The sequence below is a fragment of the Balaenoptera acutorostrata genome, chromosome 20, assembly GCF_949987535.1.
Source record: "Balaenoptera acutorostrata chromosome 20, mBalAcu1.1, whole genome shotgun sequence".
NCBI lineage: Eukaryota > Metazoa > Chordata > Mammalia > Artiodactyla > Balaenopteridae > Balaenoptera > Balaenoptera acutorostrata.
In genome coordinates this window covers 45,979,948-46,007,269 of record NC_080083.1, presented here as the reverse complement: position 1 = coordinate 46,007,269, position 27,322 = coordinate 45,979,948, and the positions used below count along the sequence as shown (strand labels likewise).

General features: G+C 45.6%; 1 protein-coding gene and 4 long non-coding RNA genes across 5 annotated transcripts; all 5 read left to right on the top strand.

The window, feature by feature from the left end:
• Window positions 1–352: 352 nt before the first annotated feature.
• LOC130705815 (uncharacterized) lies at window positions 353–4,925 on the top strand. Its single transcript, XR_009006206.1, has 5 exons — window positions 353–1,045; window positions 2,881–2,930; window positions 4,319–4,373; window positions 4,455–4,607; window positions 4,711–4,925. It is a non-coding gene; the product is annotated as an uncharacterized LOC130705815 (long non-coding RNA).
• A 1,006-nt stretch (window positions 4,926–5,931) lies between these two features.
• Window positions 5,932–10,503, top strand: LOC130705817 (uncharacterized). The gene is made up of 5 exons (XR_009006208.1): window positions 5,932–6,624; window positions 8,459–8,508; window positions 9,897–9,951; window positions 10,033–10,185; window positions 10,289–10,503. It is a non-coding gene; the product is annotated as an uncharacterized LOC130705817 (long non-coding RNA).
• A 1,006-nt stretch (window positions 10,504–11,509) lies between these two features.
• Window positions 11,510–16,088, top strand: LOC130705814 (uncharacterized). The gene is made up of 5 exons (XR_009006205.1): window positions 11,510–12,202; window positions 14,044–14,093; window positions 15,482–15,536; window positions 15,618–15,770; window positions 15,874–16,088. It is a non-coding gene; the product is annotated as an uncharacterized LOC130705814 (long non-coding RNA).
• Window positions 16,089–17,094: 1,006 nt separating this feature from the next.
• LOC130705816 (uncharacterized) lies at window positions 17,095–21,666 on the top strand. The gene is made up of 5 exons (XR_009006207.1): window positions 17,095–17,787; window positions 19,622–19,671; window positions 21,060–21,114; window positions 21,196–21,348; window positions 21,452–21,666. It is a non-coding gene; the product is annotated as an uncharacterized LOC130705816 (long non-coding RNA).
• Window positions 21,667–22,709: 1,043 nt separating this feature from the next.
• On the top strand, window positions 22,710–27,245 carry LOC130705834 (RAD52 motif-containing protein 1-like). The gene is made up of 6 exons (XM_057535187.1): window positions 22,710–22,805; window positions 23,186–23,365; window positions 25,201–25,250; window positions 26,639–26,693; window positions 26,775–26,927; window positions 27,031–27,245. Exons 1-5 carry the CDS (start codon window positions 22,710–22,712, stop codon window positions 26,922–26,924), a joined length of 531 nt encoding a protein of 176 aa, XP_057391170.1. The 3' UTR covers window positions 26,925–26,927; window positions 27,031–27,245.
• The last annotated feature ends 77 nt before the right edge of the window (window positions 27,246–27,322 follow it).

The window sequence follows — 27,322 nt, the reverse complement described above, 5'->3', positions numbered from 1 at the left end:
GCCTCTCCTGACCCCACTGCGGGTCAGCTGTGTGCTGCTCGCCTCCCTCCAGCTCAGCCCAGCACCAAACCTACCCACCTCCTGCCTCCCCCAGCACAGGCCCAGGGCTGCATGATTCCAAGTGATTATATAGTGACAGTGCCACCTGTGGAAGGGGACCTAGAGGCAGAGACAAGCCCGCAGTGGGAGGCGTGAGGGAGAGGTCCGAGCACCGCCCTCGTCCCACTCCCAACAAACTGGCTCCCCCCTTCAGGTTTCCGTTATAAACAGCGCGTGCGCAGGGGCGCGCGCGCGTGTGCAGGGGCGCGCGCGCGCGTGTGCAGGCGCGCGTGCGTGTGCAGGCGCGCGTGCGCAGGCGCCCCGAGCCGCGCACGCGCAGTAAAGGTAGGATGGTGGTGTTGGTACCTTTTGTGGTTCCCATCGTGGGTGACAAAACCTTGTTGGTGTGGGAGCTGAGCTGTGGACCCACGGCCGAGGCCTTGCAAGTGAGCCGAGCCGGGGCAGAGGGAGGGGTGGAGGAAGCCACCTCGCGCCTCAGTAACTGGGCGCCCCGGGGTACTGCTTCAGCACCTCATCTGCCTGTGGTCTCTGCTGAGAGGAATCTTAGTTCTAGAGCCGACCTGAGTAGTCAGCTCGCCCCCACAGATTTTTGAGAGATAGTTCCCAACAGCCGGCATTGCCTCCTAATGCTTCTCGAAGCTTAGGATTTCAGAGGGAAAGCTGGTCCTGAAATGAGAAGTGTTTGGAGTTGCAGGATCACCACAGTTGCCTGCGGCGAAGGGCTGGGGGAATAGAAAGGAACGGGCGGTTTGGCTTCCTGGGCGTGAAATTTCCTGCACTTACTTAGCATGGGCCCACCCTACAGCATTCTCTGTTCACAGTCTTCTCCCAGTTTGGCCTTCTGTATTCGGTCCGAGTCTGCCCAAACGCAGCAGTGGCCGGTCCTGTGTTCTATGCCATCATCGAGGTTTATTCAGCAAGGGATGCCCACAGAGCCCAAAAGGCATGCGACCAGAAGCAGCTTTTTCAGACATCTCCAGTGAAGGTGGGTCCAAATGTGGAATTCCTCGCTCTACTGGGATGAAGTGCTGAATTTAAAACGAATAGGCCATCGGGAATTCCCTGGCGGTCCAGTGGTTAGGACTTTCACTGCTGAGGGCCCGGGTTCAATCCCTGGTCCGGGAACTAAGATCCCAAGGGGGGGGGGGGGGGCGCGGAAATAAAAGGCCAGCGTTTGTACAGCACTGTGGTGTACAGAATGCTCTCAGATGCACTGCTCCACTGATCCCCCAGTTCCCCAGTTCTTTCTTTCTTTTTTTTAGATGAAGAAACTCGAACTCAGGATGCTTAAGTGACTTACTTAAGGTTTATGACAGTAAATGTGGAAACTAGAGGCCAAACCCAAACTGAACTGATGTTAAACCCCATGTCATTTTATGCTGCCCCTTAATTTAAGAAATCTTCACAAGAGTCTTCCTTATATTTACTTTTATGTAGATTTTAAATGTGTGAGGTTGACAAATTGTTTTTTAAATTAATTAATTAATTAATTAATTAATTTTTGGCTGCGTTGGGGGCAAGGGCTGTGCAGAGTAGGAGGTGTGTTGACGGTCTGCCACCATATCTGCCCGTCCTCTCCTCATGGCTCATGTGGGGTGGCTTTTGTTAGCCAGGCCTTTGTCACCTCATGACGTAAAAATAATCTCTAATATTTTCTTCAAGTACTTTTGTAATCTGTCTAGAATTTGTTGTATTTGTTTTTTAGTGTGGTTGAGGCAGGGGATCTAACTTTTCCCCCCCCTACAGGAAGATCTAATTGTTTTCAAACCTTTCACTTGAATGGTTTATTCTTTCTTCCCTGGTCTCATATACTATCTACATCTGGACTCTATTCTGTGATCCAGTTATCTTGTCCTGTACCAGTACCAATATCACACTGCTTAATTCCAGTTGCTCTGTAACATATTTTATATCTGGTAGGGCAAGGTCCTACTCTTTGACCTTGTTTTTCATACATTTCATAACTATTCTTACACATATTCTCTACCAAATGTCAGCTGGCCAGGTTTTATTTAAAAATTATTTTGGATATAAATGGATTGCATTGAATTTGTAGGTTAATTTGATGAGAATTGACCTCTTTACAGCATTCTAGGAGGATGGTATCTCATGCCATGTAGTACTTCTTCTTAATGTCCTTCAGAAAAGTTTGAATATTTTCATCACATAGGTCTTACAAAGTTTTGGTTAAGTTTATTCCTAGGTACTTTATGCATTTTTATTGATATAGTAAACGGGATGTTTCTTCTGTTTCTTAGTGAGTTATTTGTGTTATATGGGAAAGCTATTGAGGCTTATATGTTGATCTCTTGATTTTGTATGTAGCCATCTTACTCATGTTACTTCCAATAAAATTTCGGTTGATTCTTTTGGTCTTTTTAGGTCCCTCATTTCATATGCAAATGTGTTTGTCTCTTCCTTTCCAATACTTCGTTTGTCTTTTCGTACTGATTAAGACCTCCTCCACATTGATCGATAGTAGCAGTAATGATGGGCATCCTACTCTTGTTGTTGACTCTAAAACAAGGCTTAGGTTTCTGCTAGATACTTTTCTTTTCTTTTCCTACTTCTAAGAGTTTTTATTAGGAACGATCTGTTGAACGTTATCTAAAGCAGTCAATAAAATATATCGCCAGCTGCATGCAAGACCCTAAGTTAGGTACTGTGGAAGAGGCAAAGGATTATTAAACAGGGTAGAATTCCTTTCCTTAAAAAAGTTATCATCTCACTGGGTAGATAAGATTTAAAGTAAAAGGGAATGAATAAGGATTTGGAAATAGTTGTGATGGATAATCATGATCATGTTTTCTTTCAAAACAGATTTATTCTCATCGAATTGCAAAAGGGGAAGATAAAAAAAGAAGCAGAAGGTAAATATTGGTCTTTTAAAGCAGAATTTTACAACTAGAGGAGAACTTAGAACTCACCTATTTCAATTTCCTCACCAAAGGCAGGAAGAATGTTTAATTACCCTAATGGTTTACCCTAATTTATTTATCAGCAGAATTAGCTCCCCAGCCCAAGCTGACTTAGAACAGGACTGGCACAGATTCATCTGCTTTCACTAGTCCTTTAAGGAAAGAGGGTGGACGGGGAGAGGTTTTGCTTGCACCTGTTCCTGCTGGCCTGGTGCCTGGTTCCTAGGCATCAGGCCAGGCCAGAGGCCTTCTAGGAGGCTCTGGGGTAGGGAGGGCCACATGGTTGGGGATTTAGGGGCTGGCCTCACTCAAAGCTGACGAAAGGTAGCACATATGAGTCCCTTCTGTAAAGTGGCAAGAAAACTTCCCTTCTCACCCTACTGTTTTTCAGGCCCCTACTCTCTATTCCCTTTATCCAAACCTCATAGAACTTTAACCGGGAGAAACTTTAGACAGTAGTTTGTCTCTTCCTTTTATAATAAGGAAATGGAGAAAGAGAAAGGGAAAGTATCTTGCCCCATGGTCACACTGCTAGTGATTATCAAAAAGAAGAGGGTCCCTTTCCACTGAGGACTTCTCTACGGATCACACTGTGCTTGGGCTGTGAGCTCCGTTTTATGTCACAATTCAGTATACACATACTATATGGGCATAAGTAGTTTCTGAAACAAACTTATTGTGCACTCTGATTTTTTTCTACTCTATTTGTATTCAAAAAGAGTATTTCGTGTTTCCCTGCTGGTCATGGCCTTTAAACTGATTTCACAATTCACTGACACCTCAGTGACAGCCTGCAGTATGAAAGGCAGAGAGCTATAGATAACTTTGCTAGTTGGGTTCAGGTGTTTACTTGGTGTGATTCAACTTATAGGATAGGATAGAGCAGCCAGGAAAATAAAAGCACCTTCTCCCCACAGCCACACCCCCAGCAAATGCTGCATGTGCGACTAAGTCCGAAGCGGACTGGTGTGAAGCGCATCTAGAGAGTAACGTGTTTCTGCCCAGCGCCGCTGTGCAGTGTTTTCACTGCACGAGGGCACTTGGCCAAGGGCCAAGAAAGGTGAACGGGGCTGAAAATCCTGCCTATACTCCATGCTAAGCCACATGCAAAGGTCTCCCCGGAGGCACGGGGGCGGGGTGGGGGCCTTTTGGACAGACACAGAGAACTTCTGGAAGGCCAGCATGCATGGAATGATTTTCAAGATCCCGGGTCTGTGGTGATTTTGCTCATTGTGATTATGGACTGAGGTACCCATTTAGTCCTAATAAGACCAGAGATAACACATTGTGAGAGAGATGAAAAATGACTGTAACACTAACTGTGTGTGTTTTCCTCCAAGGGGCTTTTTTCGATTTCTGCTGCGTAAGAGAAGCTCAGGGGAAAGTGAGAGTCAGGTAAATTTGAAGGGGATATAGTACTGTGGCCAGAGAAAGCAGGGGAGATGCTGAATTAATATTTCCCTTTCTGTGTTCCAGGAGGGCTTTTTCGGGAGAAGGCGGCCACTTTGGCTTAGGGATGTGTATAGGCCTCTCAACGCCACACGCAAGGAAAACATGGCACACAAGCTACACGACAGGGAGTCTTCTGATGAGGATGAGATGTACTTCTATAAGGATGTACCATAAATGGTAGGGGACAATTTAAAATTCTCATCTAAAATGAGGAAATCATGAGAACTATCATTGTTCCTTTCAAAAGTAAAAAGCCTTGGCGTTATTCTTCTCACCCCAGGGAAGTCATCAAAGCCCCAGCAGAGAAGCTTCTGGCTGCATATTGGGTTGATGAAGAGGCGGGTGAGGAAAGTGAGACCGCACACGAGACAGCCACAGAGTGAGCCCTGTTCTGCCTCAAGCCACCGGTAAATTTTATTTTCTAATATCGGCTTCTCAGCATTGCTTGTAAAATACTTCTTTTTCTTATATTAAAGTGTATAAATTCATAACCAAGTCTAACCATGTGGTAAGGAATTAAAATGTAAATAGTTGAATATTTATATACCAATAACAGGGGCCTGCAAGAAGAAGCAGAGCTGAAACTAGAATCCCTCATGGTAGCCAGTACTTCCACAAGAGGAAACGTGGGCAAAGGAGGATGAGTAGAAGGATGAAGAGGGGCTTCCCTCCCTTGTTTCCCCAGTATCATCAGTCCCTGGGAACTGGAAAACATACCATCCTCAAGGGGCATAGATGAGTAAATCAAATAGCAGTTTATTCTGGTGCTCTCTCTCCTGGTTCATCAAGTACCAGTTATTTACAACATGCTCGACCTCCTGCCCATAGAGGATCATCTACTTCTGGCCCCTCTCGTACGGTCATTGGGGTTGCCAGAATATTTGGATCACTGGGCCTCCCTCCACTGTGGAGCCAAGGCCTGACTTTTCTCCCAACTTCTCAAACTCATGTACAGATGTGTACCCTGTGTACCAAGGTAGGGGGTTCTCCACCATTTCAAGCTGGTGGAAAATTCCCATTGGGTTGTTTTTTTTCTTTAAAAAAAAAAATCCCAACCGTTGGATAACTAGCAGGGAGATGCCAGAAAGACAGGGTAAAGAAGAATGTGTGAGAGCAGCCATTGCCCAAGACGGCCCTCCTCAGGCCCTGGCCTCTCCTGACCCCACTGCGGGTCAGCTGTGTGCTGCTCGCCTCCCTCCAGCTCAGCCCAGCACCAAACCTACCCACCTCCTGCCTCCCCCAGCACAGGCCCAGGGCTGCATGATTCCAAGTGATTATATAGTGACAGTGCCACCTGTGGAAGGGGACCTAGAGGCAGAGACAAGCCCGCAGTGGGAGGCGTGAGGGAGAGGTCCGAGCACCGCCCTCGTCCCACTCCCAACAAACTGGCTCCCCCCTTCAGGTTTCCGTTATAAACAGCGCGTGCGCAGGGGCGCGCGCGCGTGTGCAGGGGCGCGCGCGCGCGTGTGCAGGCGCGCGTGCGTGTGCAGGCGCGCGTGCGCAGGCGCCCCGAGCCGCGCACGCGCAGTAAAGGTAGGATGGTGGTGTTGGTACCTTTTGTGGTTCCCATCGTGGGTGACAAAACCTTGTTGGTGTGGGAGCTGAGCTGTGGACCCACGGCCGAGGCCTTGCAAGTGAGCCGAGCCGGGGCAGAGGGAGGGGTGGAGGAAGCCACCTCGCGCCTCAGTAACTGGGCGCCCCGGGGTACTGCTTCAGCACCTCATCTGCCTGTGGTCTCTGCTGAGAGGAATCTTAGTTCTAGAGCCGACCTGAGTAGTCAGCTCGCCCCCACAGATTTTTGAGAGATAGTTCCCAACAGCCGGCATTGCCTCCTAATGCTTCTCGAAGCTTAGGATTTCAGAGGGAAAGCTGGTCCTGAAATGAGAAGTGTTTGGAGTTGCAGGATCACCACAGTTGCCTGCGGCGAAGGGCTGGGGGAATAGAAAGGAACGGGCGGTTTGGCTTCCTGGGCGTGAAATTTCCTGCACTTACTTAGCATGGGCCCACCCTACAGCATTCTCTGTTCACAGTCTTCTCCCAGTTTGGCCTTCTGTATTCGGTCCGAGTCTGCCCAAACGCAGCAGTGGCCGGTCCTGTGTTCTATGCCATCATCGAGGTTTATTCAGCAAGGGATGCCCACAGAGCCCAAAAGGCATGCGACCAGAAGCAGCTTTTTCAGACATCTCCAGTGAAGGTGGGTCCAAATGTGGAATTCCTCGCTCTACTGGGATGAAGTGCTGAATTTAAAACGAATAGGCCATCGGGAATTCCCTGGCGGTCCAGTGGTTAGGACTTTCACTGCTGAGGGCCCGGGTTCAATCCCTGGTCCGGGAACTAAGATCCCAAGGGGGGGGGGGGGGCGCGGAAATAAAAGGCCAGCGTTTGTACAGCACTGTGGTGTACAGAATGCTCTCAGATGCACTGCTCCACTGATCCCCCAGTTCCCCAGTTCTTTCTTTCTTTTTTTTAGATGAAGAAACTCGAACTCAGGATGCTTAAGTGACTTACTTAAGGTTTATGACAGTAAATGTGGAAACTAGAGGCCAAACCCAAACTGAACTGATGTTAAACCCCATGTCATTTTATGCTGCCCCTTAATTTAAGAAATCTTCACAAGAGTCTTCCTTATATTTACTTTTATGTAGATTTTAAATGTGTGAGGTTGACAAATTGTTTTTTAAATTAATTAATTAATTAATTAATTAATTTTTGGCTGCGTTGGGGGCAAGGGCTGTGCAGAGTAGGAGGTGTGTTGACGGTCTGCCACCATATCTGCCCGTCCTCTCCTCATGGCTCATGTGGGGTGGCTTTTGTTAGCCAGGCCTTTGTCACCTCATGACGTAAAAATAATCTCTAATATTTTCTTCAAGTACTTTTGTAATCTGTCTAGAATTTGTTGTATTTGTTTTTTAGTGTGGTTGAGGCAGGGGATCTAACTTTTCCCCCCCCTACAGGAAGATCTAATTGTTTTCAAACCTTTCACTTGAATGGTTTATTCTTTCTTCCCTGGTCTCATATACTATCTACATCTGGACTCTATTCTGTGATCCAGTTATCTTGTCCTGTACCAGTACCAATATCACACTGCTTAATTCCAGTTGCTCTGTAACATATTTTATATCTGGTAGGGCAAGGTCCTACTCTTTGACCTTGTTTTTCATACATTTCATAACTATTCTTACACATATTCTCTACCAAATGTCAGCTGGCCAGGTTTTATTTAAAAATTATTTTGGATATAAATGGATTGCATTGAATTTGTAGGTTAATTTGATGAGAATTGACCTCTTTACAGCATTCTAGGAGGATGGTATCTCATGCCATGTAGTACTTCTTCTTAATGTCCTTCAGAAAAGTTTGAATATTTTCATCACATAGGTCTTACAAAGTTTTGGTTAAGTTTATTCCTAGGTACTTTATGCATTTTTATTGATATAGTAAACGGGATGTTTCTTCTGTTTCTTAGTGAGTTATTTGTGTTATATGGGAAAGCTATTGAGGCTTATATGTTGATCTCTTGATTTTGTATGTAGCCATCTTACTCATGTTACTTCCAATAAAATTTCGGTTGATTCTTTTGGTCTTTTTAGGTCCCTCATTTCATATGCAAATGTGTTTGTCTCTTCCTTTCCAATACTTCGTTTGTCTTTTCGTACTGATTAAGACCTCCTCCACATTGATCGATAGTAGCAGTAATGATGGGCATCCTACTCTTGTTGTTGACTCTAAAACAAGGCTTAGGTTTCTGCTAGATACTTTTCTTTTCTTTTCCTACTTCTAAGAGTTTTTATTAGGAACGATCTGTTGAACGTTATCTAAAGCAGTCAATAAAATATATCGCCAGCTGCATGCAAGACCCTAAGTTAGGTACTGTGGAAGAGGCAAAGGATTATTAAACAGGGTAGAATTCCTTTCCTTAAAAAAGTTATCATCTCACTGGGTAGATAAGATTTAAAGTAAAAGGGAATGAATAAGGATTTGGAAATAGTTGTGATGGATAATCATGATCATGTTTTCTTTCAAAACAGATTTATTCTCATCGAATTGCAAAAGGGGAAGATAAAAAAAGAAGCAGAAGGTAAATATTGGTCTTTTAAAGCAGAATTTTACAACTAGAGGAGAACTTAGAACTCACCTATTTCAATTTCCTCACCAAAGGCAGGAAGAATGTTTAATTACCCTAATGGTTTACCCTAATTTATTTATCAGCAGAATTAGCTCCCCAGCCCAAGCTGACTTAGAACAGGACTGGCACAGATTCATCTGCTTTCACTAGTCCTTTAAGGAAAGAGGGTGGACGGGGAGAGGTTTTGCTTGCACCTGTTCCTGCTGGCCTGGTGCCTGGTTCCTAGGCATCAGGCCAGGCCAGAGGCCTTCTAGGAGGCTCTGGGGTAGGGAGGGCCACATGGTTGGGGATTTAGGGGCTGGCCTCACTCAAAGCTGACGAAAGGTAGCACATATGAGTCCCTTCTGTAAAGTGGCAAGAAAACTTCCCTTCTCACCCTACTGTTTTTCAGGCCCCTACTCTCTATTCCCTTTATCCAAACCTCATAGAACTTTAACCGGGAGAAACTTTAGACAGTAGTTTGTCTCTTCCTTTTATAATAAGGAAATGGAGAAAGAGAAAGGGAAAGTATCTTGCCCCATGGTCACACTGCTAGTGATTATCAAAAAGAAGAGGGTCCCTTTCCACTGAGGACTTCTCTACGGATCACACTGTGCTTGGGCTGTGAGCTCCGTTTTATGTCACAATTCAGTATACACATACTATATGGGCATAAGTAGTTTCTGAAACAAACTTATTGTGCACTCTGATTTTTTTCTACTCTATTTGTATTCAAAAAGAGTATTTCGTGTTTCCCTGCTGGTCATGGCCTTTAAACTGATTTCACAATTCACTGACACCTCAGTGACAGCCTGCAGTATGAAAGGCAGAGAGCTATAGATAACTTTGCTAGTTGGGTTCAGGTGTTTACTTGGTGTGATTCAACTTATAGGATAGGATAGAGCAGCCAGGAAAATAAAAGCACCTTCTCCCCACAGCCACACCCCCAGCAAATGCTGCATGTGCGACTAAGTCCGAAGCGGACTGGTGTGAAGCGCATCTAGAGAGTAACGTGTTTCTGCCCAGCGCCGCTGTGCAGTGTTTTCACTGCACGAGGGCACTTGGCCAAGGGCCAAGAAAGGTGAACGGGGCTGAAAATCCTGCCTATACTCCATGCTAAGCCACATGCAAAGGTCTCCCCGGAGGCACGGGGGCGGGGTGGGGGCCTTTTGGACAGACACAGAGAACTTCTGGAAGGCCAGCATGCATGGAATGATTTTCAAGATCCCGGGTCTGTGGTGATTTTGCTCATTGTGATTATGGACTGAGGTACCCATTTAGTCCTAATAAGACCAGAGATAACACATTGTGAGAGAGATGAAAAATGACTGTAACACTAACTGTGTGTGTTTTCCTCCAAGGGGCTTTTTTCGATTTCTGCTGCGTAAGAGAAGCTCAGGGGAAAGTGAGAGTCAGGTAAATTTGAAGGGGATATAGTACTGTGGCCAGAGAAAGCAGGGGAGATGCTGAATTAATATTTCCCTTTCTGTGTTCCAGGAGGGCTTTTTCGGGAGAAGGCGGCCACTTTGGCTTAGGGATGTGTATAGGCCTCTCAACGCCACACGCAAGGAAAACATGGCACACAAGCTACACGACAGGGAGTCTTCTGATGAGGATGAGATGTACTTCTATAAGGATGTACCATAAATGGTAGGGGACAATTTAAAATTCTCATCTAAAATGAGGAAATCATGAGAACTATCATTGTTCCTTTCAAAAGTAAAAAGCCTTGGCGTTATTCTTCTCACCCCAGGGAAGTCATCAAAGCCCCAGCAGAGAAGCTTCTGGCTGCATATTGGGTTGATGAAGAGGCGGGTGAGGAAAGTGAGACCGCACACGAGACAGCCACAGAGTGAGCCCTGTTCTGCCTCAAGCCACCGGTAAATTTTATTTTCTAATATCGGCTTCTCAGCATTGCTTGTAAAATACTTCTTTTTCTTATATTAAAGTGTATAAATTCATAACCAAGTCTAACCATGTGGTAAGGAATTAAAATGTAAATAGTTGAATATTTATATACCAATAACAGGGGCCTGCAAGAAGAAGCAGAGCTGAAACTAGAATCCCTCATGGTAGCCAGTACTTCCACAAGAGGAAACGTGGGCAAAGGAGGATGAGTAGAAGGATGAAGAGGGGCTTCCCTCCCTTGTTTCCCCAGTATCATCAGTCCCTGGGAACTGGAAAACATACCATCCTCAAGGGGCATAGATGAGTAAATCAAATAGCAGTTTATTCTGGTGCTCTCTCTCCTGGTTCATCAAGTACCAGTTATTTACAACATGCTCGACCTCCTGCCCATAGAGGATCATCTACTTCTGGCCCCTCTCGTACGGTCATTGGGGTTGCCAGAATATTTGGATCACTGGGCCTCCCTCCACTGTGGAGCCAAGGCCTGACTTTTCTCCCAACTTCTCAAACTCATGTACAGATGTGTACCCTGTGTACCAAGGTAGGGGGTTCTCCACCATTTCAAGCTGGTGGAAAATTCCCATTGGGTTGTTTTTTTTCTTTAAAAAAAAAAATCCCAACCGTTGGATAACTAGCAGGGAGATGCCAGAAAGACAGGGTAAAGAAGAATGTGTGAGAGCAGCCATTGCCCAAGACGGCCCTCCTCAGGCCCTGGCCTCTCCTGACCCCACTGCGGGTCAGCTGTGTGCTGCTCGCCTCCCTCCAGCTCAGCCCAGCACCAAACCTACCCACCTCCTGCCTCCCCCAGCACAGGCCCAGGGCTGCATGATTCCAAGTGATTATATAGTGACAGTGCCACCTGTGGAAGGGGACCTAGAGGCAGAGACAAGCCCGCAGTGGGAGGCGTGAGGGAGAGGTCCGAGCACCGCCCTCGTCCCACTCCCAACAAACTGGCTCCCCCCTTCAGGTTTCCGTTATAAACAGCGCGTGCGCAGGGGCGCGCGCGCGTGTGCAGGGGCGCGCGCGCGCGTGTGCAGGCGCGCGTGCGTGTGCAGGCGCGCGTGCGCAGGCGCCCCGAGCCGCGCACGCGCAGTAAAGGTAGGATGGTGGTGTTGGTACCTTTTGTGGTTCCCATCGTGGGTGACAAAACCTTGTTGGTGTGGGAGCTGAGCTGTGGACCCACGGCCGAGGCCTTGCAAGTGAGCCGAGCCGGGGCAGAGGGAGGGGTGGAGGAAGCCACCTCGCGCCTCAGTAACTGGGCGCCCCGGGGTACTGCTTCAGCACCTCATCTGCCTGTGGTCTCTGCTGAGAGGAATCTTAGTTCTAGAGCCGACCTGAGTAGTCAGCTCGCCCCCACAGATTTTTGAGAGATAGTTCCCAACAGCCGGCATTGCCTCCTAATGCTTCTCGAAGCTTAGGATTTCAGAGGGAAAGCTGGTCCTGAAATGAGAAGTGTTTGGAGTTGCAGGATCACCACAGTTGCCTGCGGCGAAGGGCTGGGGGAATAGAAAGGAACGGGCGGTTTGGCTTCCTGGGCGTGAAATTTCCTGCACTTACTTAGCATGGGCCCACCCTACAGCATTCTCTGTTCACAGTCTTCTCCCAGTTTGGCCTTCTGTATTCGGTCCGAGTCTGCCCAAACGCAGCAGTGGCCGGTCCTGTGTTCTATGCCATCATCGAGGTTTATTCAGCAAGGGATGCCCACAGAGCCCAAAAGGCATGCGACCAGAAGCAGCTTTTTCAGACATCTCCAGTGAAGGTGGGTCCAAATGTGGAATTCCTCGCTCTACTGGGATGAAGTGCTGAATTTAAAACGAATAGGCCATCGGGAATTCCCTGGCGGTCCAGTGGTTAGGACTTTCACTGCTGAGGGCCCGGGTTCAATCCCTGGTCCGGGAACTAAGATCCCAAGGTGGGGGGGGGGGGGCGGGGGGCGGAAATAAAAGGCCAACGTTTGTACAGCACTGTGGTGTACAGAATGCTCTCAGATGCACTGCTCCACTGATCCCCCAGTTCCCCAGTTCTTTCTTTCTTTTTTTTAGATGAAGAAACTCGAACTCAGGATGCTTAAGTGACTTACTTAAGGTTTATGACAGTAAATGTGGAAACTAGAGGCCAAACCCAAACTGAACTGATGTTAAACCCCATGTCATTTTATGCTGCCCCTTAATTTAAGAAATCTTCACAAGAGTCTTCCTTATATTTACTTTTATGTAGATTTTAAATGTGTGAGGTTGACAAATTGTTTTTTAAATTAATTAATTAATTAATTAATTAATTTTTGGCTGCGTTGGGGGCAAGGGCTGTGCAGAGTAGGAGGTGTGTTGACGGTCTGCCACCATATCTGCCCGTCCTCTCCTCATGGCTCATGTGGGGTGGCTTTTGTTAGCCAGGCCTTTGTCACCTCATGACGTAAAAATAATCTCTAATATTTTCTTCAAGTACTTTTGTAATCTGTCTAGAATTTGTTGTATTTGTTTTTTAGTGTGGTTGAGGCAGGGGATCTAACTTTTCCCCCCCCTACAGGAAGATCTAATTGTTTTCAAACCTTTCACTTGAATGGTTTATTCTTTCTTCCCTGGTCTCATATACTATCTACATCTGGACTCTATTCTGTGATCCAGTTATCTTGTCCTGTACCAGTACCAATATCACACTGCTTAATTCCAGTTGCTCTGTAACATATTTTATATCTGGTAGGGCAAGGTCCTACTCTTTGACCTTGTTTTTCATACATTTCATAACTATTCTTACACATATTCTCTACCAAATGTCAGCTGGCCAGGTTTTATTTAAAAATTATTTTGGATATAAATGGATTGCATTGAATTTGTAGGTTAATTTGATGAGAATTGACCTCTTTACAGCATTCTAGGAGGATGGTATCTCATGCCATGTAGTACTTCTTCTTAATGTCCTTCAGAAAAGTTTGAATATTTTCATCACATAGGTCTTACAAAGTTTTGGTTAAGTTTATTCCTAGGTACTTTATGCATTTTTATTGATATAGTAAACGGGATGTTTCTTCTGTTTCTTAGTGAGTTATTTGTGTTATATGGGAAAGCTATTGAGGCTTATATGTTGATCTCTTGATTTTGTATGTAGCCATCTTACTCATGTTACTTCCAATAAAATTTCGGTTGATTCTTTTGGTCTTTTTAGGTCCCTCATTTCATATGCAAATGTGTTTGTCTCTTCCTTTCCAATACTTCGTTTGTCTTTTCGTACTGATTAAGACCTCCTCCACATTGATCGATAGTAGCAGTAATGATGGGCATCCTACTCTTGTTGTTGACTCTAAAACAAGGCTTAGGTTTCTGCTAGATACTTTTCTTTTCTTTTCCTACTTCTAAGAGTTTTTATTAGGAACGATCTGTTGAACGTTATCTAAAGCAGTCAATAAAATATATCGCCAGCTGCATGCAAGACCCTAAGTTAGGTACTGTGGAAGAGGCAAAGGATTATTAAACAGGGTAGAATTCCTTTCCTTAAAAAAGTTATCATCTCACTGGGTAGATAAGATTTAAAGTAAAAGGGAATGAATAAGGATTTGGAAATAGTTGTGATGGATAATCATGATCATGTTTTCTTTCAAAACAGATTTATTCTCATCGAATTGCAAAAGGGGAAGATAAAAAAAGAAGCAGAAGGTAAATATTGGTCTTTTAAAGCAGAATTTTACAACTAGAGGAGAACTTAGAACTCACCTATTTCAATTTCCTCACCAAAGGCAGGAAGAATGTTTAATTACCCTAATGGTTTACCCTAATTTATTTATCAGCAGAATTAGCTCCCCAGCCCAAGCTGACTTAGAACAGGACTGGCACAGATTCATCTGCTTTCACTAGTCCTTTAAGGAAAGAGGGTGGACGGGGAGAGGTTTTGCTTGCACCTGTTCCTGCTGGCCTGGTGCCTGGTTCCTAGGCATCAGGCCAGGCCAGAGGCCTTCTAGGAGGCTCTGGGGTAGGGAGGGCCACATGGTTGGGGATTTAGGGGCTGGCCTCACTCAAAGCTGACGAAAGGTAGCACATATGAGTCCCTTCTGTAAAGTGGCAAGAAAACTTCCCTTCTCACCCTACTGTTTTTCAGGCCCCTACTCTCTATTCCCTTTATCCAAACCTCATAGAACTTTAACCGGGAGAAACTTTAGACAGTAGTTTGTCTCTTCCTTTTATAATAAGGAAATGGAGAAAGAGAAAGGGAAAGTATCTTGCCCCATGGTCACACTGCTAGTGATTATCAAAAAGAAGAGGGTCCCTTTCCACTGAGGACTTCTCTACGGATCACACTGTGCTTGGGCTGTGAGCTCCGTTTTATGTCACAATTCAGTATACACATACTATATGGGCATAAGTAGTTTCTGAAACAAACTTATTGTGCACTCTGATTTTTTTCTACTCTATTTGTATTCAAAAAGAGTATTTCGTGTTTCCCTGCTGGTCATGGCCTTTAAACTGATTTCACAATTCACTGACACCTCAGTGACAGCCTGCAGTATGAAAGGCAGAGAGCTATAGATAACTTTGCTAGTTGGGTTCAGGTGTTTACTTGGTGTGATTCAACTTATAGGATAGGATAGAGCAGCCAGGAAAATAAAAGCACCTTCTCCCCACAGCCACACCCCCAGCAAATGCTGCATGTGCGACTAAGTCCGAAGCGGACTGGTGTGAAGCGCATCTAGAGAGTAACGTGTTTCTGCCCAGCGCCGCTGTGCAGTGTTTTCACTGCACGAGGGCACTTGGCCAAGGGCCAAGAAAGGTGAACGGGGCTGAAAATCCTGCCTATACTCCATGCTAAGCCACATGCAAAGGTCTCCCCGGAGGCACGGGGGCGGGGTGGGGGCCTTTTGGACAGACACAGAGAACTTCTGGAAGGCCAGCATGCATGGAATGATTTTCAAGATCCCGGGTCTGTGGTGATTTTGCTCATTGTGATTATGGACTGAGGTACCCATTTAGTCCTAATAAGACCAGAGATAACACATTGTGAGAGAGATGAAAAATGACTGTAACACTAACTGTGTGTGTTTTCCTCCAAGGGGCTTTTTTCGATTTCTGCTGCGTAAGAGAAGCTCAGGGGAAAGTGAGAGTCAGGTAAATTTGAAGGGGATATAGTACTGTGGCCAGAGAAAGCAGGGGAGATGCTGAATTAATATTTCCCTTTCTGTGTTCCAGGAGGGCTTTTTCGGGAGAAGGCGGCCACTTTGGCTTAGGGATGTGTATAGGCCTCTCAACGCCACACGCAAGGAAAACATGGCACACAAGCTACACGACAGGGAGTCTTCTGATGAGGATGAGATGTACTTCTATAAGGATGTACCATAAATGGTAGGGGACAATTTAAAATTCTCATCTAAAATGAGGAAATCATGAGAACTATCATTGTTCCTTTCAAAAGTAAAAAGCCTTGGCGTTATTCTTCTCACCCCAGGGAAGTCATCAAAGCCCCAGCAGAGAAGCTTCTGGCTGCATATTGGGTTGATGAAGAGGCGGGTGAGGAAAGTGAGACCGCACACGAGACAGCCACAGAGTGAGCCCTGTTCTGCCTCAAGCCACCGGTAAATTTTATTTTCTAATATCGGCTTCTCAGCATTGCTTGTAAAATACTTCTTTTTCTTATATTAAAGTGTATAAATTCATAACCAAGTCTAACCATGTGGTAAGGAATTAAAATGTAAATAGTTGAATATTTATATACCAATAACAGGGGCCTGCAAGAAGAAGCAGAGCTGAAACTAGAATCCCTCATGGTAGCCAGTACTTCCACAAGAGGAAACGTGGGCAAAGGAGGATGAGTAGAAGGATGAAGAGGGGCTTCCCTCCCTTGTTTCCCCAGTATCATCAGTCCCTGGGAACTGGAAAACATACCATCCTCAAGGGGCATAGATGAGTAAATCAAATAGCAGTTTATTCTGGTGCTCTCTCTCCTGGTTCATCAAGTACCAGTTATTTACAACATGCTCGACCTCCTGCCCATAGAGGATCATCTACTTCTGGCCCCTCTCGTACGGTCATTGGGGTTGCCAGAATATTTGGATCACTGGGCCTCCCTCCACTGTGGAGCCAAGGCCTGACTTTTCTCCCAACTTCTCAAACTCATGTACAGATGTGTACCCTGTGTACCAAGGTAGGGGGTTCTCCACCATTTCAAGCTGGTGGAAAATTCCCATTGGGTTGTTTTTTTTCTTTAAAAAAAAAAATCCCAACCGTTGGATAACTAGCAGGGAGATGCCAGAAAGACAGGGTAAAGAAGAATGTGTGAGAGCAGCCATTGCCCAAGACGGCCCTCCTCAGGCCCTGGCCTCTCCTGACCCCACTGCGGGTCAGCTGTGTGCTGCTCGCCTCCCTCCAGCTCAGCCCAGCACCAAACCTACCCACCTCCTGCCTCCCCCAGCACAGGCCCAGGGCTGCATGATTCCAAGTGATTATATAGTGACAGTGCCACCTGTGGAAGGGGACCTAGAGGCAGAGACAAGCCCGCAGTGGGAGGCGTGAGGGAGAGGTCCGAGCACCGCCCTCGTCCCACTCCCAACAAACTGGCTCCCCCCTTCAGGTTTCCGTTATAAACAGCGCGTGCGCAGGGGCGCGCGCGCGTGTGCAGGGGCGCGCGCGCGCGTGTGCAGGCGCGCGTGCGTGTGCAGGCGCGCGTGCGCAGGCGCCCCGAGCCGCGCACGCGCAGTAAAGGTAGGATGGTGGTGTTGGTACCTTTTGTGGTTCCCATCGTGGGTGACAAAACCTTGTTGGTGTGGGAGCTGAGCTGTGGACCCACGGCCGAGGCCTTGCAAGTGAGCCGAGCCGGGGCAGAGGGAGGGGTGGAGGAAGCCACCTCGCGCCTCAGTAACTGGGCGCCCCGGGGTACTGCTTCAGCACCTCATCTGCCTGTGGTCTCTGCTGAGAGGAATCTTAGTTCTAGAGCCGACCTGAGTAGTCAGCTCGCCCCCACAGATTTTTGAGAGATAGTTCCCAACAGCCGGCATTGCCTCCTAATGCTTCTCGAAGCTTAGGATTTCAGAGGGAAAGCTGGTCCTGAAATGAGAAGTGTTTGGAGTTGCAGGATCACCACAGTTGCCTGCGGCGAAGGGCTGGGGGAATAGAAAGGAACGGGCGGTTTGGCTTCCTGGGCGTGAAATTTCCTGCACTTACTTAGCATGGGCCCACCCTACAGCATTCTCTGTTCACAGTCTTCTCCCAGTTTGGCCTTCTGTATTCGGTCCGAGTCTGCCCAAACGCAGCAGTGGCCGGTCCTGTGTTCTATGCCATCATCGAGGTTTATTCAGCAAGGGATGCCCACAGAGCCCAAAAGGCATGCGACCAGAAGCAGCTTTTTCAGACATCTCCAGTGAAGGTGGGTCCAAATGTGGAATTCCTCGCTCTACTGGGATGAAGTGCTGAATTTAAAACGAATAGGCCATCGGGAATTCCCTGGCGGTCCAGTGGTTAGGACTTTCACTGCTGAGGGCCCGGGTTCAATCCCTGGTCCGGGAACTAAGATCCCAAGGGGGGGGGGGGGGCGCGGAAATAAAAGGCCAGCGTTTGTACAGCACTGTGGTGTACAGAATGCTCTCAGATGCACTGCTCCACTGATCCCCCAGTTCCCCAGTTCTTTCTTTCTTTTTTTTAGATGAAGAAACTCGAACTCAGGATGCTTAAGTGACTTACTTAAGGTTTATGACAGTAAATGTGGAAACTAGAGGCCAAACCCAAACTGAACTGATGTTAAACCCCATGTCATTTTATGCTGCCCCTTAATTTAAGAAATCTTCACAAGAGTCTTCCTTATATTTACTTTTATGTAGATTTTAAATGTGTGAGGTTGACAAATTGTTTTTTAAATTAATTAATTAATTAATTAATTAATTTTTGGCTGCGTTGGGGGCAAGGGCTGTGCAGAGTAGGAGGTGTGTTGACGGTCTGCCACCATATCTGCCCGTCCTCTCCTCATGGCTCATGTGGGGTGGCTTTTGTTAGCCAGGCCTTTGTCACCTGATGACGTAAAAATAATCTCTAATATTTTCTTCAAGTACTTTTGTAATCTGTCTAGAATTTGTTGTATTTGTTTTTTAGTGTGGTTGAGGCAGGGGATCTAACTTTTCCCCCCCCTACAGGAAGATCTAATTGTTTTCAAACCTTTCACTTGAATGGTTTATTCTTTCTTCCCTGGTCTCATATACTATCTACATCTGGACTCTATTCTGTGATCCAGTTATCTTGTCCTGTACCAGTACCAATATCACACTGCTTAATTCCAGTTGCTCTGTAACATATTTTATATCTGGTAGGGCAAGGTCCTACTCTTTGACCTTGTTTTTCATACATTTCATAACTATTCTTACACATATTCTCTACCAAATGTCAGCTGGCCAGGTTTTATTTAAAAATTATTTTGGATATAAATGGATTGCATTGAATTTGTAGGTTAATTTGATGAGAATTGACCTCTTTACAGCATTCTAGGAGGATGGTATCTCATGCCATGTAGTACTTCTTCTTAATGTCCTTCAGAAAAGTTTGAATATTTTCATCACATAGGTCTTACAAAGTTTTGGTTAAGTTTATTCCTAGGTACTTTATGCATTTTTATTGATATAGTAAACGGGATGTTTCTTCTGTTTCTTAGTGAGTTATTTGTGTTATATGGGAAAGCTATTGAGGCTTATATGTTGATCTCTTGATTTTGTATGTAGCCATCTTACTCATGTTACTTCCAATAAAATTTCGGTTGATTCTTTTGGTCTTTTTAGGTCCCTCATTTCATATGCAAATGTGTTTGTCTCTTCCTTTCCAATACTTCGTTTGTCTTTTCGTACTGATTAAGACCTCCTCCACATTGATCGATAGTAGCAGTAATGATGGGCATCCTACTCTTGTTGTTGACTCTAAAACAAGGCTTAGGTTTCTGCTAGATACTTTTCTTTTCTTTTCCTACTTCTAAGAGTTTTTATTAGGAACGATCTGTTGAACGTTATCTAAAGCAGTCAATAAAATATATCGCCAGCTGCATGCAAGACCCTAAGTTAGGTACTGTGGAAGAGGCAAAGGATTATTAAACAGGGTAGAATTCCTTTCCTTAAAAAAGTTATCATCTCACTGGGTAGATAAGATTTAAAGTAAAAGGGAATGAATAAGGATTTGGAAATAGTTGTGATGGATAATCATGATCATGTTTTCTTTCAAAACAGATTTATTCTCATCGAATTGCAAAAGGGGAAGATAAAAAAAGAAGCAGAAGGTAAATATTGGTCTTTTAAAGCAGAATTTTACAACTAGAGGAGAACTTAGAACTCACCTATTTCAATTTCCTCACCAAAGGCAGGAAGAATGTTTAATTACCCTAATGGTTTACCCTAATTTATTTATCAGCAGAATTAGCTCCCCAGCCCAAGCTGACTTAGAACAGGACTGGCACAGATTCATCTGCTTTCACTAGTCCTTTAAGGAAAGAGGGTGGACGGGGAGAGGTTTTGCTTGCACCTGTTCCTGCTGGCCTGGTGCCTGGTTCCTAGGCATCAGGCCAGGCCAGAGGCCTTCTAGGAGGCTCTGGGGTAGGGAGGGCCACATGGTTGGGGATTTAGGGGCTGGCCTCACTCAAAGCTGACGAAAGGTAGCACATATGAGTCCCTTCTGTAAAGTGGCAAGAAAACTTCCCTTCTCACCCTACTGTTTTTCAGGCCCCTACTCTCTATTCCCTTTATCCAAACCTCATAGAACTTTAACCGGGAGAAACTTTAGACAGTAGTTTGTCTCTTCCTTTTATAATAAGGAAATGGAGAAAGAGAAAGGGAAAGTATCTTGCCCCATGGTCACACTGCTAGTGATTATCAAAAAGAAGAGGGTCCCTTTCCACTGAGGACTTCTCTACGGATCACACTGTGCTTGGGCTGTGAGCTCCGTTTTATGTCACAATTCAGTATACACATACTATATGGGCATAAGTAGTTTCTGAAACAAACTTATTGTGCACTCTGATTTTTTTCTACTCTATTTGTATTCAAAAAGAGTATTTCGTGTTTCCCTGCTGGTCATGGCCTTTAAACTGATTTCACAATTCACTGACACCTCAGTGACAGCCTGCAGTATGAAAGGCAGAGAGCTATAGATAACTTTGCTAGTTGGGTTCAGGTGTTTACTTGGTGTGATTCAACTTATAGGATAGGATAGAGCAGCCAGGAAAATAAAAGCACCTTCTCCCCACAGCCACACCCCCAGCAAATGCTGCATGTGCGACTAAGTCCGAAGCGGACTGGTGTGAAGCGCATCTAGAGAGTAACGTGTTTCTGCCCAGCGCCGCTGTGCAGTGTTTTCACTGCACGAGGGCACTTGGCCAAGGGCCAAGAAAGGTGAACGGGGCTGAAAATCCTGCCTATACTCCATGCTAAGCCACATGCAAAGGTCTCCCCGGAGGCACGGGGGCGGGGTGGGGGCCTTTTGGACAGACACAGAGAACTTCTGGAAGGCCAGCATGCATGGAATGATTTTCAAGATCCCGGGTCTGTGGTGATTTTGCTCATTGTGATTATGGACTGAGGTACCCATTTAGTCCTAATAAGACCAGAGATAACACATTGTGAGAGAGATGAAAAATGACTGTAACACTAACTGTGTGTGTTTTCCTCCAAGGGGCTTTTTTCGATTTCTGCTGCGTAAGAGAAGCTCAGGGGAAAGTGAGAGTCAGGTAAATTTGAAGGGGATATAGTACTGTGGCCAGAGAAAGCAGGGGAGATGCTGAATTAATATTTCCCTTTCTGTGTTCCAGGAGGGCTTTTTCGGGAGAAGGCGGCCACTTTGGCTTAGGGATGTGTATAGGCCTCTCAACGCCACACGCAAGGAAAACATGGCACACAAGCTACACGACAGGGAGTCTTCTGATGAGGATGAGATGTACTTCTATAAGGATGTACCATAAATGGTAGGGGACAATTTAAAATTCTCATCTAAAATGAGGAAATCATGAGAACTATCATTGTTCCTTTCAAAAGTAAAAAGCCTTGGCGTTATTCTTCTCACCCCAGGGAAGTCATCAAAGCCCCAGCAGAGAAGCTTCTGGCTGCATATTGGGTTGATGAAGAGGCGGGTGAGGAAAGTGAGACCGCACACGAGACAGCCACAGAGTGAGCCCTGTTCTGCCTCAAGCCACCGGTAAATTTTATTTTCTAATATCGGCTTCTCAGCATTGCTTGTAAAATACTTCTTTTTCTTATATTAAAGTGTATAAATTCATAACCAAGTCTAACCATGTGGTAAGGAATTAAAATGTAAATAGTTGAATATTTATATACCAATAACAGGGGCCTGCAAGAAGAAGCAGAGCTGAAACTAGAATCCCTCATGGTAGCCAGTACTTCCACAAGAGGAAACGTGGGCAAAGGAGGATGAGTAGAAGGATGAAGAGGGGCTTCCCTCCCTTGTTTCCCCAGTATCATCAGTCCCTGGGAACTGGAAAACATACCATCCTCAAGGGGCATAGATGAGTAAATCAAATAGCAGTTTATTCTGGTGCTCTCTCTCCTGGTTCATCAAGTACCAGTTATTTACAACATGCTCGACCTCCTGCCCATAGAGGATCATCTACTTCTGGCCCCTCTCGTACGGTCATTGGGGTTGCCAGAATATTTGGATCACTGGGCCTCCCTCCACTGTGGAGCCAAGGCCTGACTTTTCTCCCAACTTCTCAAACTCATGTACAGATGTGTACCCTGTGTACCAAGGTAGGGGGTTCTCCACCATTTCAAGCTGGTGGAAAATTCCCATTGGGTTGTTTTTTTTCTTTAAAAAAAAAAATCCCAACCGTTGGATAACTAGCAGGGAGATGCCAGAAAGACAGGGTAAAGAAGAATGTGTGAGAGCAGCCATTGCCCAAGACGGCCCTCCTCAGGCCCTGGCCTCTCCTGACCCCACTGCGGGTCAGCTGTGTGCTGCTCGCCTCCCTCCAGCTCAGCCCAGCACCAAACCTACCCACCTCCTGCCTCCCCCAGCACAGGCCCAGGGCTGCATGATTCCAAGTGATTATATAGTGACAGTGCCACCTGTGGAAGGGGACCTAGAGGCAGAGACAAGCCCGCAGTGGGAGGCGTGAGGGAGAGGTCCGAGCACCGCCCTCGTCCCACTCCCAACAAACTGGCTCCCCCCTTCAGGTTTCCGTTATAAACAGCGCGTGCGCAGGGGCGCGCGCGCGTGTGCAGGGGCGCGCGCGCGCGTGTGCAGGCGCGCGTGCGTGTGCAGGCGCGCGTGCGCAGGCGCCCCGAGCCGCGCACGCGCAGTAAAGGTAGGATGGTGGTGTTGGTACCTTTTGTGGTTCCCATCGTGGGTGACAAAACCTTGTTGGTGTGGGAGCTGAGCTGTGGACCCACGGCCGAGGCCTTGCAAGTGAGCCGAGCCGGGGCAGAGGGAGGGGTGGAGGAAGCCACCTCGCGCCTCAGTAACTGGGCGCCCCGGGGTACTGCTTCAGCACCTCATCTGCCTGTGGTCTCTGCTGAGAGGAATCTTAGTTCTAGAGCCGACCTGAGTAGTCAGCTCGCCCCCACAGATTTTTGAGAGATAGTTCCCAACAGCCGGCATTGCCTCCTAATGCTTCTCGAAGCTTAGGATTTCAGAGGGAAAGCTGGTCCTGAAATGAGAAGTGTTTGGAGTTGCAGGATCACCACAGTTGCCTGCGGCGAAGGGCTGGGGGAATAGAAAGGAACGGGCGGTTTGGCTTCCTGGGCGTGAAATTTCCTGCACTTACTTAGCATGGGCCCACCCTACAGCATTCTCTGTTCACAGTCTTCTCCCAGTTTGGCCTTCTGTATTCGGTCCGAGTCTGCCCAAACGCAGCAGTGGCCGGTCCTGTGTTCTATGCCATCATCGAGGTTTATTCAGCAAGGGATGCCCACAGAGCCCAAAAGGCATGCGACCAGAAGCAGCTTTTTCAGACATCTCCAGTGAAGGTGGGTCCAAATGTGGAATTCCTCGCTCTACTGGGATGAAGTGCTGAATTTAAAACGAATAGGCCATCGGGAATTCCCTGGCGGTCCAGTGGTTAGGACTTTCACTGCTGAGGGCCCGGGTTCAATCCCTGGTCCGGGAACTAAGATCCCAAGGGGGGCGGGGGGGGCGCGGAAATAAAAGGCCAGCGTTTGTACAGCACTGTGGTGTACAGAATGCTCTCAGATGCACTGCTCCACTGATCCCCCAGTTCCCCAGTTCTTTCTTTCTTTTTTTTAGATGAAGAAACTCGAACTCAGGATGCTTAAGTGACTTACTTAAGGTTTATGACAGTAAATGTGGAAACTAGAGGCCAAACCCAAACTGAACTGATGTTAAACCCCATGTCATTTTATGCTGCCCCTTAATTTAAGAAATCTTCACAAGAGTCTTCCTTATATTTACTTTTATGTAGATTTTAAATGTGTGAGGTTGACAAATTGTTTTTTAAATTAATTAATTAATTAATTAATTAATTTTTGGCTGCGTTGGGGGCAAGGGCTGTGCAGAGTAGGAGGTGTGTTGACGGTCTGCCACCATATCTGCCCGTCCTCTCCTCATGGCTCATGTGGGGTGGCTTTTGTTAGCCAGGCCTTTGTCACCTGATGACGTAAAAATAATCTCTAATATTTTCTTCAAGTACTTTTGTAATCTGTCTAGAATTTGTTGTATTTGTTTTTTAGTGTGGTTGAGGCAGGGGATCTAACTTTTCCCCCCCCTACAGGAAGATCTAATTGTTTTCAAACCTTTCACTTGAATGGTTTATTCTTTCTTCCCTGGTCTCATATACTATCTACATCTGGACTCTATTCTGTGATCCAGTTATCTTGTCCTGTACCAGTACCAATATCACACTGCTTAATTCCAGTTGCTCTGTAACATATTTTATATCTGGTAGGGCAAGGTCCTACTCTTTGACCTTGTTTTTCATACATTTCATAACTATTCTTACACATATTCTCTACCAAATGTCAGCTGGCCAGGTTTTATTTAAAAATTATTTTGGATATAAATGGATTGCATTGAATTTGTAGGTTAATTTGATGAGAATTGACCTCTTTACAGCATTCTAGGAGGATGGTATCTCATGCCATGTAGTACTTCTTCTTAATGTCCTTCAGAAAAGTTTGAATATTTTCATCACATAGGTCTTACAAAGTTTTGGTTAAGTTTATTCCTAGGTACTTTATGCATTTTTATTGATATAGTAAACGGGATGTTTCTTCTGTTTCTTAGTGAGTTATTTGTGTTATATGGGAAAGCTATTGAGGCTTATATGTTGATCTCTTGATTTTGTATGTAGCCATCTTACTCATGTTACTTCCAATAAAATTTCGGTTGATTCTTTTGGTCTTTTTAGGTCCCTCATTTCATATGCAAATGTGTTTGTCTCTTCCTTTCCAATACTTCGTTTGTCTTTTCGTACTGATTAAGACCTCCTCCACATTGATCGATAGTAGCAGTAATGATGGGCATCCTACTCTTGTTGTTGACTCTAAAACAAGGCTTAGGTTTCTGCTAGATACTTTTCTTTTCTTTTCCTACTTCTAAGAGTTTTTATTAGGAACGATCTGTTGAACGTTATCTAAAGCAGTCAATAAAATATATCGCCAGCTGCATGCAAGACCCTAAGTTAGGTACTGTGGAAGAGGCAAAGGATTATTAAACAGGGTAGAATTCCTTTCCTTAAAAAAGTTATCATCTCACTGGGTAGATAAGATTTAAAGTAAAAGGGAATGAATAAGGATTTGGAAATAGTTGTGATGGATAATCATGATCATGTTTTCTTTCAAAACAGATTTATTCTCATCGAATTGCAAAAGGGGAAGATAAAAAAAGAAGCAGAAGGTAAATATTGGTCTTTTAAAGCAGAATTTTACAACTAGAGGAGAACTTAGAACTCACCTATTTCAATTTCCTCACCAAAGGCAGGAAGAATGTTTAATTACCCTAATGGTTTACCCTAATTTATTTATCAGCAGAATTAGCTCCCCAGCCCAAGCTGACTTAGAACAGGACTGGCACAGATTCATCTGCTTTCACTAGTCCTTTAAGGAAAGAGGGTGGACGGGGAGAGGTTTTGCTTGCACCTGTTCCTGCTGGCCTGGTGCCTGGTTCCTAGGCATCAGGCCAGGCCAGAGGCCTTCTAGGAGGCTCTGGGGTAGGGAGGGCCACATGGTTGGGGATTTAGGGGCTGGCCTCACTCAAAGCTGACGAAAGGTAGCACATATGAGTCCCTTCTGTAAAGTGGCAAGAAAACTTCCCTTCTCACCCTACTGTTTTTCAGGCCCCTACTCTCTATTCCCTTTATCCAAACCTCATAGAACTTTAACCGGGAGAAACTTTAGACAGTAGTTTGTCTCTTCCTTTTATAATAAGGAAATGGAGAAAGAGAAAGGGAAAGTATCTTGCCCCATGGTCACACTGCTAGTGATTATCAAAAAGAAGAGGGTCCCTTTCCACTGAGGACTTCTCTACGGATCACACTGTGCTTGGGCTGTGAGCTCCGTTTTATGTCACAATTCAGTATACACATACTATATGGGCATAAGTAGTTTCTGAAACAAACTTATTGTGCACTCTGATTTTTTTCTACTCTATTTGTATTCAAAAAGAGTATTTCGTGTTTCCCTGCTGGTCATGGCCTTTAAACTGATTTCACAATTCACTGACACCTCAGTGACAGCCTGCAGTATGAAAGGCAGAGAGCTATAGATAACTTTGCTAGTTGGGTTCAGGTGTTTACTTGGTGTGATTCAACTTATAGGATAGGATAGAGCAGCCAGGAAAATAAAAGCACCTTCTCCCCACAGCCACACCCCCAGCAAATGCTGCATGTGCGACTAAGTCCGAAGCGGACTGGTGTGAAGCGCATCTAGAGAGTAACGTGTTTCTGCCCAGCGCCGCTGTGCAGTGTTTTCACTGCACGAGGGCACTTGGCCAAGGGCCAAGAAAGGTGAACGGGGCTGAAAATCCTGCCTATACTCCATGCTAAGCCACATGCAAAGGTCTCCCCGGAGGCACGGGGGCGGGGTGGGGGCCTTTTGGACAGACACAGAGAACTTCTGGAAGGCCAGCATGCATGGAATGATTTTCAAGATCCCGGGTCTGTGGTGATTTTGCTCATTGTGATTATGGACTGAGGTACCCATTTAGTCCTAATAAGACCAGAGATAACACATTGTGAGAGAGATGAAAAATGACTGTAACACTAACTGTGTGTGTTTTCCTCCAAGGGGCTTTTTTCGATTTCTGCTGCGTAAGAGAAGCTCAGGGGAAAGTGAGAGTCAGGTAAATTTGAAGGGGATATAGTACTGTGGCCAGAGAAAGCAGGGGAGATGCTGAATTAATATTTCCCTTTCTGTGTTCCAGGAGGGCTTTTTCGGGAGAAGGCGGCCACTTTGGCTTAGGGATGTGTATAGGCCTCTCAACGCCACACGCAAGGAAAACATGGCACACAAGCTACACGACAGGGAGTCTTCTGATGAGGATGAGATGTACTTCTATAAGGATGTACCATAAATGGTAGGGGACAATTTAAAATTCTCATCTAAAATGAGGAAATCATGAGAACTATCATTGTTCCTTTCAAAAGTAAAAAGCCTTGGCGTTATTCTTCTCACCCCAGGGAAGTCATCAAAGCCCCAGCAGAGAAGCTTCTGGCTGCATATTGGGTTGATGAAGAGGCGGGTGAGGAAAGTGAGACCGCACACGAGACAGCCACAGAGTGAGCCCTGTTCTGCCTCAAGCCACCGGTAAATTTTATTTTCTAATATCGGCTTCTCAGCATTGCTTGTAAAATACTTCTTTTTCTTATATTAAAGTGTATAAATTCATAACCAAGTCTAACCATGTGGTAAGGAATTAAAATGTAAATAGTTGAATATTTATATACCAATAACAGGGGCCTGCAAGAAGAA